At 36.2% G+C, this 13,284-nt stretch overlaps 1 protein-coding gene across 1 annotated transcript in view; it reads right to left on the bottom strand.

The window, feature by feature from the left end:
• Positions 1–13,284, bottom strand: part of SOX6 (SRY (sex determining region Y)-box 6) — a gene marked incomplete at its 5' end in the record, with an annotated part of 259,721 nt that overhangs the window by 85,876 nt on the left and 160,561 nt on the right. The window contains 2 exons of the mRNA XM_008594985.1: positions 6,270–6,405; positions 6,761–6,910. Coding sequence (XP_008593207.1) covers positions 6,270–6,405; positions 6,761–6,910 — 286 coding nt within the window. The remainder of the gene's footprint in view (positions 1–6,269; positions 6,406–6,760; positions 6,911–13,284) is intronic.

Genomic DNA, 13,284 nt, shown 5'->3' with positions numbered 1-13,284 from the left:
AAAATTCAGAAGTGGATTATAGGAGGGCCATTTCAAGATCAAGTCTATTAATTATGTTGGCTTTTTTCCCTCATCTCACAACTTCCGAATAGCCAGCCAATGGATATTCTTCATATTCACAGGCTGGAAATAATTCACTTCTCTCTTCTACGTGAATACCACACCACTTTCTTGGGGTGAAAACCTCTGGGTCCCTGAAAGAGGCATCCTGTCTCAAAATGAAAACAGGCCGCTGTCCCAAATTTCAATGAGGAAGACTTACATCTTACTCTCAGAAGATTCACTCATACTCAGTACAGTTCAGCAAATATTCCAACTGTGAGTTTACAAAAAGAACACTGATTTATGTGTAAGAGGACTTGGGTTTAGTCCTGGTCCTGTTATTAGCTATAGGGTTACAGGCAAGTCATTCTACCTGTAAGAACCACAATTTACTTAATCTGTACAATGAGGGTAATAATAACACACTACCATAACTCATAAGATTATTGTGAAAAATCAAATGAAATAAAATAAGCAAGAATTTTTTTTTAACTGTAAATGGCTCCACTTACACATTATTTCATCTATTGTAATAACCATTTCAGACTCCAGTATCTGTACAATGAGGGTAATAATAACACACTACCATAACTCGTAAGATTATTGTGAAAAATCAAATGAAATAAAATAAGCAAGAATTTTTTTTCAACTGTAAATGGCTCCACTTACACATTATTTCATCTATTGTAATAACCATTTCAGACTCCAGGATTCAATAATGCAAGGAAGATAATATGGGGAACAAATGTTAGGTCTAGTCCCTAATCACTTTGAATCTCTGTATCTGTACTTGGAAATTAAGAGATTTAAAGAGTATAGTAACAATAATGTTAGTACTTATTTAGCATTCTCCCACTGACAGTGCTTTCACATTTATTGTTTTATTCCACTGATATATGTATATGGGTTGGTATTCATTCACTCCAGTTTTTTTAAATTGAATGTCTTCTAGGTGCTAGGTACTTTATATGCATTTTCCTCCTTTAATCCTCATAAAAACCTGTGAGCTAAGTTAACATTACTCCCCTTTCAGAGATTAGGAAACTAAATTTAAAAATATTAAATAATTGTCCCAGGGTCACATAGCAAGTAAGTGAAGGCTCTCAGTCCAAGCCTCATTTCAAAACCCATGCTTTTTCCTCCATACTTTTCACACAGTGAATATCCCTAGAGATACTTGGCAATAGAGTTGACTCTTGAACAACACTGGTCAGAATTGTATGGGTCCACTTATATGCAGAAATTTTCCAATAAACACACTGAGAAATTTGGGCTTAGGTATGTCACAAATACCCAATATCTGTTGGTAAGTAGCCTACCTAACAGTAGGCTTTTAGCAGTTAAGTTGTTAAGTTTGGGGGAGTCAAAAGTTATACTTGAATTTTCAACGGTATGGGGCTTGGTGCCCCTAACCCCCATGTTGTTCAAGAGCCAGTTAAATACGACGTAATAACTTCGTATAGCATACATTATACGAAGTTATACGATAAGATCCTGAAGTTTCCATAGCTTTGTATATTAACTCAATTGAAAAGGAGTTAAACTGTGTGAGTTTGTTGGCCAGTATGACAACATACTGAGAAAGCTGTTTCCTTCTGCTGATCCTCCCATTACTATATGAGGATCTCATATCTGTGATGAAATAGTATGTTTGTGCCTTACACCACAGCAGTCATTGATGAGCAGCAGCCATGGCTCTGAGCTAATCCATGGCCATGGACCTCAACAAGGGTCACAAGGTAAGCAAGAATGTGGGCAAGCCCAGGCACAGCCACTGCCATCACCACGATCGCTGCCTCCTCACCCAGCATACCAACTTCACATGGGACATGATCCAAAAAGCATGTGGCTTTGCCTCATACAAATGATGCACCATGGAGCTGCTCAAGGTCTCGGAGGACAAGCGGGCCCTCAAGTTCATCAAGAAAAGGGTGAGGACATACATGTGTGCAAGAGGAAGCGAGAGGAGCTGAGCAATGTCCTGCTGCCATGAGGAAAACAGATACCAAAAAAGGACTGAAGCACCTCCTCCATATGTGCCTAATAAAACCTTTACAGAAAAAAAGAAACCCTGCGCATCTGTCCTTCATATTCAAGGGTCACCCATGATTTAGTTTAAAGGTATAGGAAAAAAGATAAAGTGCCTACTCTGTACCAGGAGCTGTTCTAGGTGCACTCACATATATCTTCCTTCATTAAAACCTAAATCACTACCCTCATTTTACAGATGAAGATCAGAGAGCTTCATCAATTTGCCAAACATCACACAGCTGGTAAGTGACAACTCAGTGACTACTATTCTAAGTGAGAATATATATTTTTAAACTCATTAATACTTTCTTGTCTATGCAAAGAAAATTTCTGAATCACTAATGATTGTTATTACTCAAAGAAAATTTCTGAATAATTAATAGCTTTTAAAGGGGTGAAGAGGGTGATCAGCTTTCTTACCATATATCCTGTACTAATATCTAAATAACAGTAATTTATATGCTAAGTATTTAGTTTTCTCTATGTTTCTTTTTCTTGAGGTTCACTGAGCTTCTAAAATATCTGATTTTAGAGTTTTCATCAAATTTGTAAAATTTTCAGCATTACTTCTTCAAAAATAAATTTTTGTTCCTTCCTCCTCCTTCTGGGGCTCCAATTACATATATTAGGTCATTTGATGTTGTGCCATAGTACTGACCAGTCATTTTTCTATGTGTTTCGATTTTAGAGTTTTATTGTTATGTCTTCAAGTTCGCTAACCTTTTCTTCTGCAGTATATAAGCTGTTGTTAATCCCTTCCACTGTATTTTTCATCTCAAACACTGTATTTTTATCTCCAGAAGTTTAATTTAGATTTTCCATATCTTGCCTAATCATGCTCATGTTTTCCTCTATCTTCCTTTTTTTTTTTTTGTCCTTTTTGAGACCGGCCACACCGCGCTCAGCCAGTGAGCTCTGTGAGCACACCGGTCATCCCTATATAGGATCCGAACCCGCGGCGGGAGCATGGCGCTCCCAGTGCCGCACCCTCCCGAGTGCGCCATGGGCTTGGCCCTCCTCTATCTTCTTAAACATATGTAGTTAATAACATCTTTTTCAGTTTTAAATATGCTCTAATTGTTACTAATTTTTGTAACTCAATGATTGCCACTTCTACCAACAATGCAACTGGGCATGGGCATCACCTACCAACTCCCAATTAGGTAAATCCACTGTGGCAGAGAGACTGTAGTTCCTCACAGCCTGCCCCAGCACTGACAGAAACTTTGTGCTAACCAAGCCTGGGGGTAGGGGAAATAAGAAAAACCCTAGGCAAGAATGCCACAAATTCCCACTGTTCTTGCATATAAGAAGCACAAATGTTTTCTCAGCTTGTATATGTCTTTGGTCAATTTCCAGAGTGCTGAAATGATTATTTTTGTTAATTTGTGCAGCTTCACTGTTGATTTTATTTTTACCAATTTTATTCATTTTGTCAGTTTTGTTGATTTTATTTTATTTTTGTCAAGTTTTATTTTACTTTATGTTTGCCAATTTTGTCTGCTCTCTATAAAGCAATAGCTTTTTAGAAAGCAGATTTGCCTACCTTTTTACTTGGTTCTAGTTGGAAGTCTCCTGTAATAGCTATTTTTACTGTTTTATCTACTAATTCTATCATCTGAGTCATTTAGAGATCTGTTCCTGTTGACTGATTTTTCTTCTCATTATTCATATTTTCTTGCTTCTTTGCAAGTCTGGTAATTTTTGAATGGATGCACATATTGTAAATTTTATATTGCTGGGTGCTGGAATTCATGTATTTCTTTAAATATCTGTGGACATTGCTTTTGAGACACAAAACAATTTGATTCTTTCTAGGCTTACTTTTAAACTTTGTTAGGCAGGTTCAGAACAGCCAATAGTCTAGGGATAACCTGGCCCCACTATTGAGGTAATACTCTTCTGGGGACTCTATCTGATGCCCCATGTATGAGATCTTTCCATTCTGGCTAATGGGAATGCAAACCATTCCCAATCTTTTAAGAACCTTGCAATTGTTTTGCCTTGCACATTCTGGTGTTTCCCTGGCCTCAGGCAGTTTCCTCACAAGCAAGTGCTGGTCAGTATTTCACTAAATACTCAGGGAACCATCTGCAGATCTTCAGGGATCTCTCCCTGTGCAGCTCTCTCCTCTCTGGTAACCTGCCTCACAAATTCTATCTATATCAGCATCTGTAAACTCTGAATTTTATCTCTATATCCAAGGAGCCTGCCAAGTCTCCTACACAGTTGCTTGGAAACTCTCTAGACAGTGAACTGGAATAACTGGAGTGTTTGCCCCACTTATTTCTCTTCTCTCAGGAATCACTGTCCTGTACTCCCTTTGCAAATGTCTGAAAACCATTGTTTTATATAGTTTTGTCCTGAATTTTAGTTGTTTAAGCTGGGCAAGTAAATCTGGTCCCTGTTCCTCCATCATTGTTAAAAATGGAAATCCTCTAGGTGTTTGGTTAGGATCTCTCTCAGTATACAACTAGACATTTCAAAAACCATTAAAACTACCACACCATCTCCTTTATTACCATCATGAGCATCATCATCATCACTATAGTAACATTTCTGGAATACTCGCAATATGCACAAGGATGTATTAGCTCATTTAAAGACCCATGATAATATTAACTCCCATTTTACAGAGGAACAAACTAAGGCTGAAAGAAATTAAGTAACTTCCCCTTTTAATAGCTAGTAACAGTGGCAGAACTGGTATTTGGACAGAAACACTCTGACTTCTGCTGTTGACAGTTATAGTAGATAAAAATTCTGGGGAAAAGAAGATACATAAGGCCTTTTGTGTTTATGTTTATTTTTGTTACCTTTAGCATACTTTGCCCTATGTCACACTTGAACTTAAAATAAGTGGTCATGTTATATACAGAGGGAAAGCAATGAATATAGAAAAAACATAAGAAATTTTGGTGACCATAAGTCTTTCAATTAGCAAACTATGAGATTATTTTCAGAACTTCTTTAATAATAGACAGAAGCTATTTTATTTTTTAATTTAAAACATTTGCTTTACATCTTGGTCTATTTATTTTGAAACACATATAGCATAAACAACCTAATAAGTATAAGAAATGTTTCCTTTGTCATTAACATAAAGTATAGTCATGTCAAATTATATAGAGAACTCCCTAAGAATTTGCATGTGGTCAAGTGAGTAATAAAATTCATTTGGCCCACAAAGATGGAATGGCACAAGCAGATATAAACTTGAATTTAACCAAGGAACATTTTACTCATCCAGTAAAGGCTTGGTTTGGTGCAGTTCCAGTTGGCTAACTTACTTATGAAATGACTTTTTCATGTTAAAATATTTAATACTCAATGGCTCAAGTCACTAATGTTTGATACCCTCATACTCTAACAACTATGATTAAGCAAAGTGCCTTGATTTGAGCTGTAGTGTTCTGACCCCTATTCACAAACACAGACTCTTAGAACAAAAGATAGTCTCTTTCCATAAGTGATTCTGTATTATGAGACGTAAACTGCCTATTGTCATATTCTCAATATTTCTAACAAAACCTAAATGTTCACCTACTTCTTTGGAGAATCTAAAAGAATGGGTGGCATTAAATTAATTGTTCTGGGTGTAGCACAGGCAAAATTATTTCTCTTGATGTTCATTCACTGTTTTGATCTTTGGTATTTGAAATCCATGTTTTTAAAAGGCCTTTCTGAAATCTCAAAATTTCTATCTGTAAATTTTAGAAAACAAAACAATACCAGTGAGTGTACAGAATCCAATGATAAGTTTTATTTGTCTCAGCTGTTTCCCATGTGAAAATTTAATAACTGCAAAATTTCTCCAAATGCAGTACTTTTGTCACGTTACAATAAAGCGTCTATCCTTAGCATACCCCACCAAGTAGATAAGTCAATTATATAAAACAATTGTTTCTCTGAACTGTTTGAGTTTGGCAATTAAATATAGAAAGCAAACACAATCATAAAAACCAACCAGTACCACCTATAGGTACCAGCTGCAGCACAAAGTTGAAGTGGCTCATCAATTTCCCTCTGTCGCCAAGTATCTTCTGGCGGCCCAGTTTCAAGACACTGAAAATCAGTGAGGAAAGGCATCTATTATTGTCCCAGCCATAACTTGAGAAAGCCTGTTTTTCCTATTATAACGGTATGGTATCAAAAGCATGATTAGTCAGTGACACCACTCATTTCTCAGAGCTCACATTTGTAGCTAGATTTGAAGGAGAAACCTTCATCAACAAACCACATAAAGTCCAACATTTGATTCTTTTTTGTCCCCTTTCCTAAATCTAAGGTTCCAAGATCCTCCTTCTCTGGTACTATAAGTTGGCTCCCCACCTGTTTAAGGAACATAGAGAGAAGTGTCAGAAGTCTATGACAAAGACTGGCAATAAAACCATGGCCATTCATGCCAATGAACATTAAAAAATAAAAGCCAGAATCCAGAGGGGAAAAACTCTTGAGAAGTGAGCTTGCAGATTTAGGTAAAGGTCTCACAATACAGCACTATTGTTATCAAAAAGGAAACACCTGTTTCTCAATGTTCAATCATGAAATTTACCATAAAGAGGAGCATTTGGGGTTCCTTTATGTTCCTATGCTTCCTGCTGTTTATTCCCAACACAGCCTGGTTTGCTACCTTTCTTGTGAAGCTATTTTCCAAACTGTTTCCACAATCCTGCAAAGCAAGTACCTTAACTTGAGTTACAGGGCTGGTCCCTCTCTTTTCATTTTTTATCCCAGTAGGTGAGACTGCCCCTGCTGTGTTCGGTGGCTGTGGAGTGGATGGCATCTTTGCTCCAGGTGACACCTGCATGCTGGCCAGCTGAGCGGCATAGAGCTGCTGCAAAACAGGGAAGACAAACATTGATCTCTTTAAGTGCAGCTGAAATGGAGTTTAAAAAGAAAACAAAAAAATACCAACTTACCGTATTGTTAGATAACCATTTCTCTGACAGCCTTGCAATTTATTTTTCACTATTTTATAAAGAGGAAAATAAGAGAAACTAAATAATGTCACAGAAAGAAAGAGCACTGGCATGGGAGCCACAGTTCTGTACCTGGTCCTTCTAGCAATACCTTTATGACCCTGGACCTGATCTCTCTAGAACTAACTTGGTTTCTTCAATTGTACCAAAAGGAGTTTGACTAAGTAGTTTTGTCTCTAAGATACTTGCTAATGTCTAAAATCTTTATAAAAAGTTCCTTAAATGTCTGGTATATCCAGTCATGTAATTTTAATATTCAGGAACTAAGAAACTAACCTGAAATTTCCTAGGGATTCCTGAAAGAAGTACACCATTCTTCTTTCAGCACTGACCAAGCTTCTCTGGGGATTCTGATCTTTCTGGATAATGAGGGGTGCCCCAAGACCCCTGGGGCTCAATGGCAGTCACTCTTTTCTTAGGGTCTTATTTCTAGGTAGCATGTAACATAATCCTCAAGGGAATATGGCCAGATTTGTAGCAATTAAAGAAACAAAAATTTAAAAAATCAAGCTTCTTTTTCCCAGCACAGGAACCACCCACTTGCTTCTCAACCCAAACCAGGTAACAAAGTGCTTCCTTCATGCCCCAGAACAGATCACCTGGTTTCACCTCACTTCCTCCTCTGTGGAGACCATTCCCTTCAACTTATGTAACTGTTCTGACTGGTATTTATCTACTTACTTATAAATGCTTATACTGTTAGATTCATATCCACCTACTTCATACAATGGAAGACGAACGTTTAGCTCCTTACATCACCAACCCAACATGTGCTCCCATGCTTCCCTTCCTAATCTCTCAATGTTAGTATCACAAATTTTAAAATTAATGTTTACTGTTTTACATTATTCTATGAAGATACTATTCATAGTGGAGGTATGTAATGAACTATGTTTAATTTTCTCTTTCTCAACTTTTTATTTTGTTAGATTTAATATTTGCCTCATTTTTTGTTTTCTTAATTTTTTATGTTAACTATCACTAATTCCCAAACTCTCCAAGAGATGAGTAAAACTCTACACAACATGGTTGAATGTATCAGGCAATCTGTATATCCTATTTTTTCCCCTGGAGACATCCTTCTTGGAAATCTCTGTGTTCCTACTCCAATCTGAACTGGTTTATTCTTTAGGCCTTCTGCAGATCTATGATACTCGGAATTCCTTTTGCCTCTCCTGTACTGGATTCCCTGTTTCCTGTTATAATGTTTTCCTCTCTCTTAGTTAACTGCCTCTTTATGGTAGGTCACATCCTCCAGGAGCATCCTGAGAAAGGTGAATGTGAGGTTAATTTTTTAGGAACTAACATTTCTGGAAAATGCTATTATTACATTCCACTCATTTGATTATATAGAATTCTAAGTTGAAAATAATTCTCCCTCAGAATTCCAAACATATTAATCTGTTGTCTTCTTATTCCTGTTGCTGAGAAAGTCTGATGTCATTCTGGTTCCTGGTCCTTTGTATGTAATCTCCTCTGAGAGATTAGGATCTTCCCTTGATACTAAGTGTTTTGAAATTTCACTACAATATCCTTCTCTTTCTGTTGACTTTTACAGAAACTCAGTCAGCTCTTTCAATCTGTAAACTCATGTCCTTCAATTCTAGGGAAATTTTTTGTTATTTTTCATTAATAATTTTTCCCCTTTGTTCTCTTTCTTGAACTCTTATTAGATAAATGCCAAACTTCTTTAATAACCCTATACTTTTCTTACTTTTTCATTCTATTTGTCACTCTTTGACCTTTTGTTATATCCATGACAGTTTTTCAACCTTATCTTCCAAGACTTCTATACATTTTTTAAAAAATTTCTATGATAGTTTTAAGGGTACTCTTTTGTTTGACTGTTTCTTTTTATATCATCCCTTTTTCATTCTATTTGTCACTCTTTGACCTTTTGTTATATCCATGACAGTTTTTCAACCTTATCTTCCAAGACTTCTATACATTTTTTTAAAAATTTCTATGATAGTTTTAAGGGTACTCTTTTGTTTGACTGTTTCTTTTTATATCATCCTGTTCTCTATTCTGTTTGATAATATTAACTATAAGTTTGGGATATGTTTTTAACGTTTTCTGTTCTCTACATTATCATCTCTCTTTTCTTCCAAGCTCTTTGAGCTCTTTTATATTAGGGGCTTTTCTAAAGTGTTTTGTATTCATTGACTGTTTATTCAAACATAAGAGTGATACGCTCAAAAGCTAACTGGAAGGTCTAAGGATGGGGGTAGACTTATTGACTGATGGGCTTCAGTATAAAGTAATGATGCAGAAAGTCAGCTTTTTCATTAGGGAATTCCAAATGTTAGTATCTATAAGGCGTTTCTCTTACACTAAACCATTTTCTTTTTTCTTTTTTTTTTTTTAGCTGGCCAGTAAGAGGATCTAAAACCTTGATCTTGGTGTTACCAGGTGGTGCTCTAACCAACTGAGCTAACCAGCTCAGTTGACATTTATCTAATATGAGTTCAGCACTAATAGATCATTTTCTGAGAGAAATATCTTCCAGTTCTTGCCTTGGTTGGTGTACAGATTTGCATGCCATCATTAAGTGAGCCAAGAAGCAGAAAGGCAGCTGGGGGATCTCGAGATCTCACTGTCTGGTCTATTAGGTAGCCTCTCTGTTTTCAAAATGGCATCATCACTATTCTCGGCTATGCCTAATGTCCTCAGGATAAAAACCTGTCAAGTACAACTTCTCAGTAGAATAGACTTCCAGGCTTCTGCCAGGTTACATGCTAGATGGAGGGGGATTGGGCAGGGATGGGTAGTTGCCAGGTTGCATAAGGTTAGGGAGAAATCATCTTATGTCTATTTCCAACTAGTCATACTGTCCACAGTTCCACCCCGCACCCCTGCCCTCAGTGATGCATAATGCCTTCAGTTCCTAAGCATTTCAAAGGTTCAGCTCCTAATTGGGCATGATTCTTTTTGGTTTTACACTCTTAAAGCTTAGGTATCAACTTTCTCTTTTTTCTGAAGACAGTTACAACTCATCTGTCCATTTTTCATATTCCAAAAATATTTTTGTCTTTTTCTATTTCTACTTGAAGGGCTACACGTATAATCCTTCTGTTGATTTATTAGGATTTGAGTGAAACTGGCAATAAATGAATGTGTTAATCTACTATGGTTAACCAGAAGTCAGATACTACAATCTTAACACTATTTAATGCTTAAAAACTTCATTCAAATATTTTCTTTTCTTCTTATAATCAGGATTAAGCTATTACCTTGATAGTCACATTTATCAGATACTACAATCTTAACACTATTTAATGCTTAAAAACTTTATTCAAATATTTTCTTTTCTTCTTATAATCAGGATTAAGCTATTACCTTGATAGTCACATTTCTATTCTAATAAATAGAAAGCTTCCTAGTTCATCAACCACAGAGAAAATAGCTCAAACTTTGCCATATTAGTAGGAGAGAAAAAACAAGTGGTTTATATATAATTTCCAGCATTACTATCACTCAGATGGACAAATTTTTTAAAATTACAGTAATCAAAAACAGACCTTTCAGCACATATAATTAAATGAAAGCTTAATAAAGAATATTTTGCAAGAGCCAGATGTGCTTATGTCATGATTGTTGCTTTCTTTGGAACAATTTTTCTAATATAACAAGCCTCTAAAGAAATTAAAGTTTCATAATTCTGTATGCAATGACTCAGTGGCAAGAAAAATTCCCAAGTAAGAGTAAGTCAAACTGGTACAACTTAAGCAGAAAAAAAAAAAAAAAGGATGCCTTTTTTTTTTAAATACTATTATATTCTTTCCTTAGAATTCAGCCAGGTGTCTTCAAAAGAGGGGCAGGTGAAGCTTCTGAAAAATTTTTGCTTGAGTTAATCTAGTGAAGAAAAGTTCTGTACTGAGTGGAGTAGAGATGTTTAGGAGTTGAAAAAGGGTCGGCTATAGTAGCTGATATCATCTTAGAGATGCAAGAATTCTTAGATACTATCTGTCTTCAATTTACCTAATAATTCAAAAATCAAAAGAAAATTCAATTTTGGTCAATCTTGAGTCCTTCAGGTAACTCCAACGAGTGAAAAATACAGGAAAACAAATCTTTGGAGGCTAATCTATTCTTTTTAAGATGACTAAATTCAGGGATCCTTCAAATTTATTGAGCAATACAGTTGTTTTTTAGAAATACGGCAATGTTAATTGCTTCCTCCAAATCTCCAATAATCATTTAGGTTGTACCTAAGAGAAGCAAGACCCCACAAACTCTGAGATTCCTCTGAGCTGGTTCTTGTGAGTCATGATTACTGATACATTAGAGGCAGGGAGAAGGATAGCCACATTCCATAAAACTTACAAAGCTGGATAAACTGGACAGTAGAATATCAGGTAAGATTTAGTAGAATGAGCCTTGAAATAAAAATCAGAAAATGGAATCCAATGAAAAGATAGAAGGTACTCATGAAAATTAAAATACTTATATTCTAACAAATGATTTTAGTTATAAATATTCTCATCAGATTAAGGATTTTAAATTTGACTTGGATAATAATAATGTCATTCATTGAATAAGTTTATAAAACAATTTCACAGTTCACCTTCTAAGCTAATATCAATTGAATGTGTATTCTATGTGCAAGACTCTATGCTAGGAGCTGAGGAGGATTAAAAGTGTTGGACCAAACATATAGCTCTGGAGGGTATATAAAATGTAATATCCTTAACACTTGCTTTTCACCTTTCTTGTGGTGCTTATCACTTCCTTTTAACCTTGTGTCTAGTTATGCATATATATCTTATTATGCTTGATAGACTGGAAGCTTATTGAAGATGTAATCAATCTAATTATTTTTGAATGCCTAGCACCAAGAACGGTGCCTTGTAAATAAGAAAAAATCAATATTTTCTGAGTTAATATACTATATAAAATCATTGTGTGTTAGGAAGGAGAGATAGTGCCTATAAATGAGGCAACAGAAGTAGTATGTGATTATATTCACTATATATGCAATCAATTATTTTATGGTGTTGAGTTAAAAAAAATAGGGAAGTAAATTCAGGCCAAGTTAATTAACATTGTTTCACAAGAAATGATTGCTTTGAAGTAATTGTTAAAATGTTGCCTAAAGGGGCCGGCCCGGTGGCGCACTGCTACAGTGCGCCGCTTGGGAGCGCAGCGGCGCTCCCGCCGAGGGGTTGGATCCCACATACAGACAGGTTCCCGCTCACTGGCTGAGCGGGGTGCGGGTGCGACACTGAGGGTTGCGTTCCATTGCCGACACGACAAAAAAAAAAAAAAATGTTGCCTAAAGGGGCCGGCCCGGTGGCGCACTGCTACAGTGCGCCGCTTGGGAGCGCAGCGGCGCTCCCGCCGAGGGGTTGGATCCCACATACAGACAGGTTCCCGCTCACTGGCTGAGCGGGGTGCGGGTGCGACACTGAGGGTTGCGATCCATTGCGGGACACGACAAAAAAAAAAAAAAAATGTTGCCTAAATAGCTGCTCAGTAACTACAAGCTTCACTAACCTGTCCTAAACTTTTCTAATACAAATTATACTGTTTGAGTAGTAACTTAGGAGTAGTATCAATTTTTCTTCTCATTCTAGTTACTTATAAAATTGAAGTTTCTCTAAACATTACTGCATCCTTTTTTGAAAGCCTATAAAATAATAGTTATTCTAACCAAACAGCTTTAGTTAGAAAATCCCTTTGCAGACTAAAGGTTTAGAAAGGAAAAAGGTTAAACCTCGATTCACTATTACATAAGGGTTTACAAAAATGTCATTCCCCATAGGATTCCCAGATCATAGTTCACAATTATAATGATGATAATAATGAATATTCATTCCTAAACACAGATGAGGTTTTAAAAAAATCAACAATATAGTAAAGCTTAGCCAAAGTCCCATAAATATTTAAACTTTGGTGGAGACTGTTTCATAAATACAGATCCTTCCATTTCAATTTTGAGAAATGCTCAGTAATTGTTTGGGTTATTGAATTGTTTCTTTATCCAAGATATATAAAAGAAACATCAGTGCGTACATGTAGAAATGAACCTAGCTAAAATTTTTTTCAAAATTATAAATTTACTCATATTTTATAGGAGCACTTTAAGAAATGCTTTTACTTTATGGCTAAAAATGTTCCACCTTTATTATTAGCAGCTATAATAAAGTAGTTAGCATTAAAAATTTGTAAGCTGAGGGCCGGCCCGGTGGCGCACTGGATAAGTGCGCCGCTTGGGAAGCGCGGCGGG

The sequence above is a fragment of the Galeopterus variegatus genome, unplaced genomic scaffold, assembly GCF_000696425.1.
Source record: "Galeopterus variegatus unplaced genomic scaffold, G_variegatus-3.0.2 Scaffold169, whole genome shotgun sequence".
Classification (NCBI taxonomy): domain Eukaryota; kingdom Metazoa; phylum Chordata; class Mammalia; order Dermoptera; family Cynocephalidae; genus Galeopterus; species Galeopterus variegatus.
Note: the sequence above shows the minus strand (reverse complement) of the source record. Positions and strands in the feature narration are given on the sequence as shown.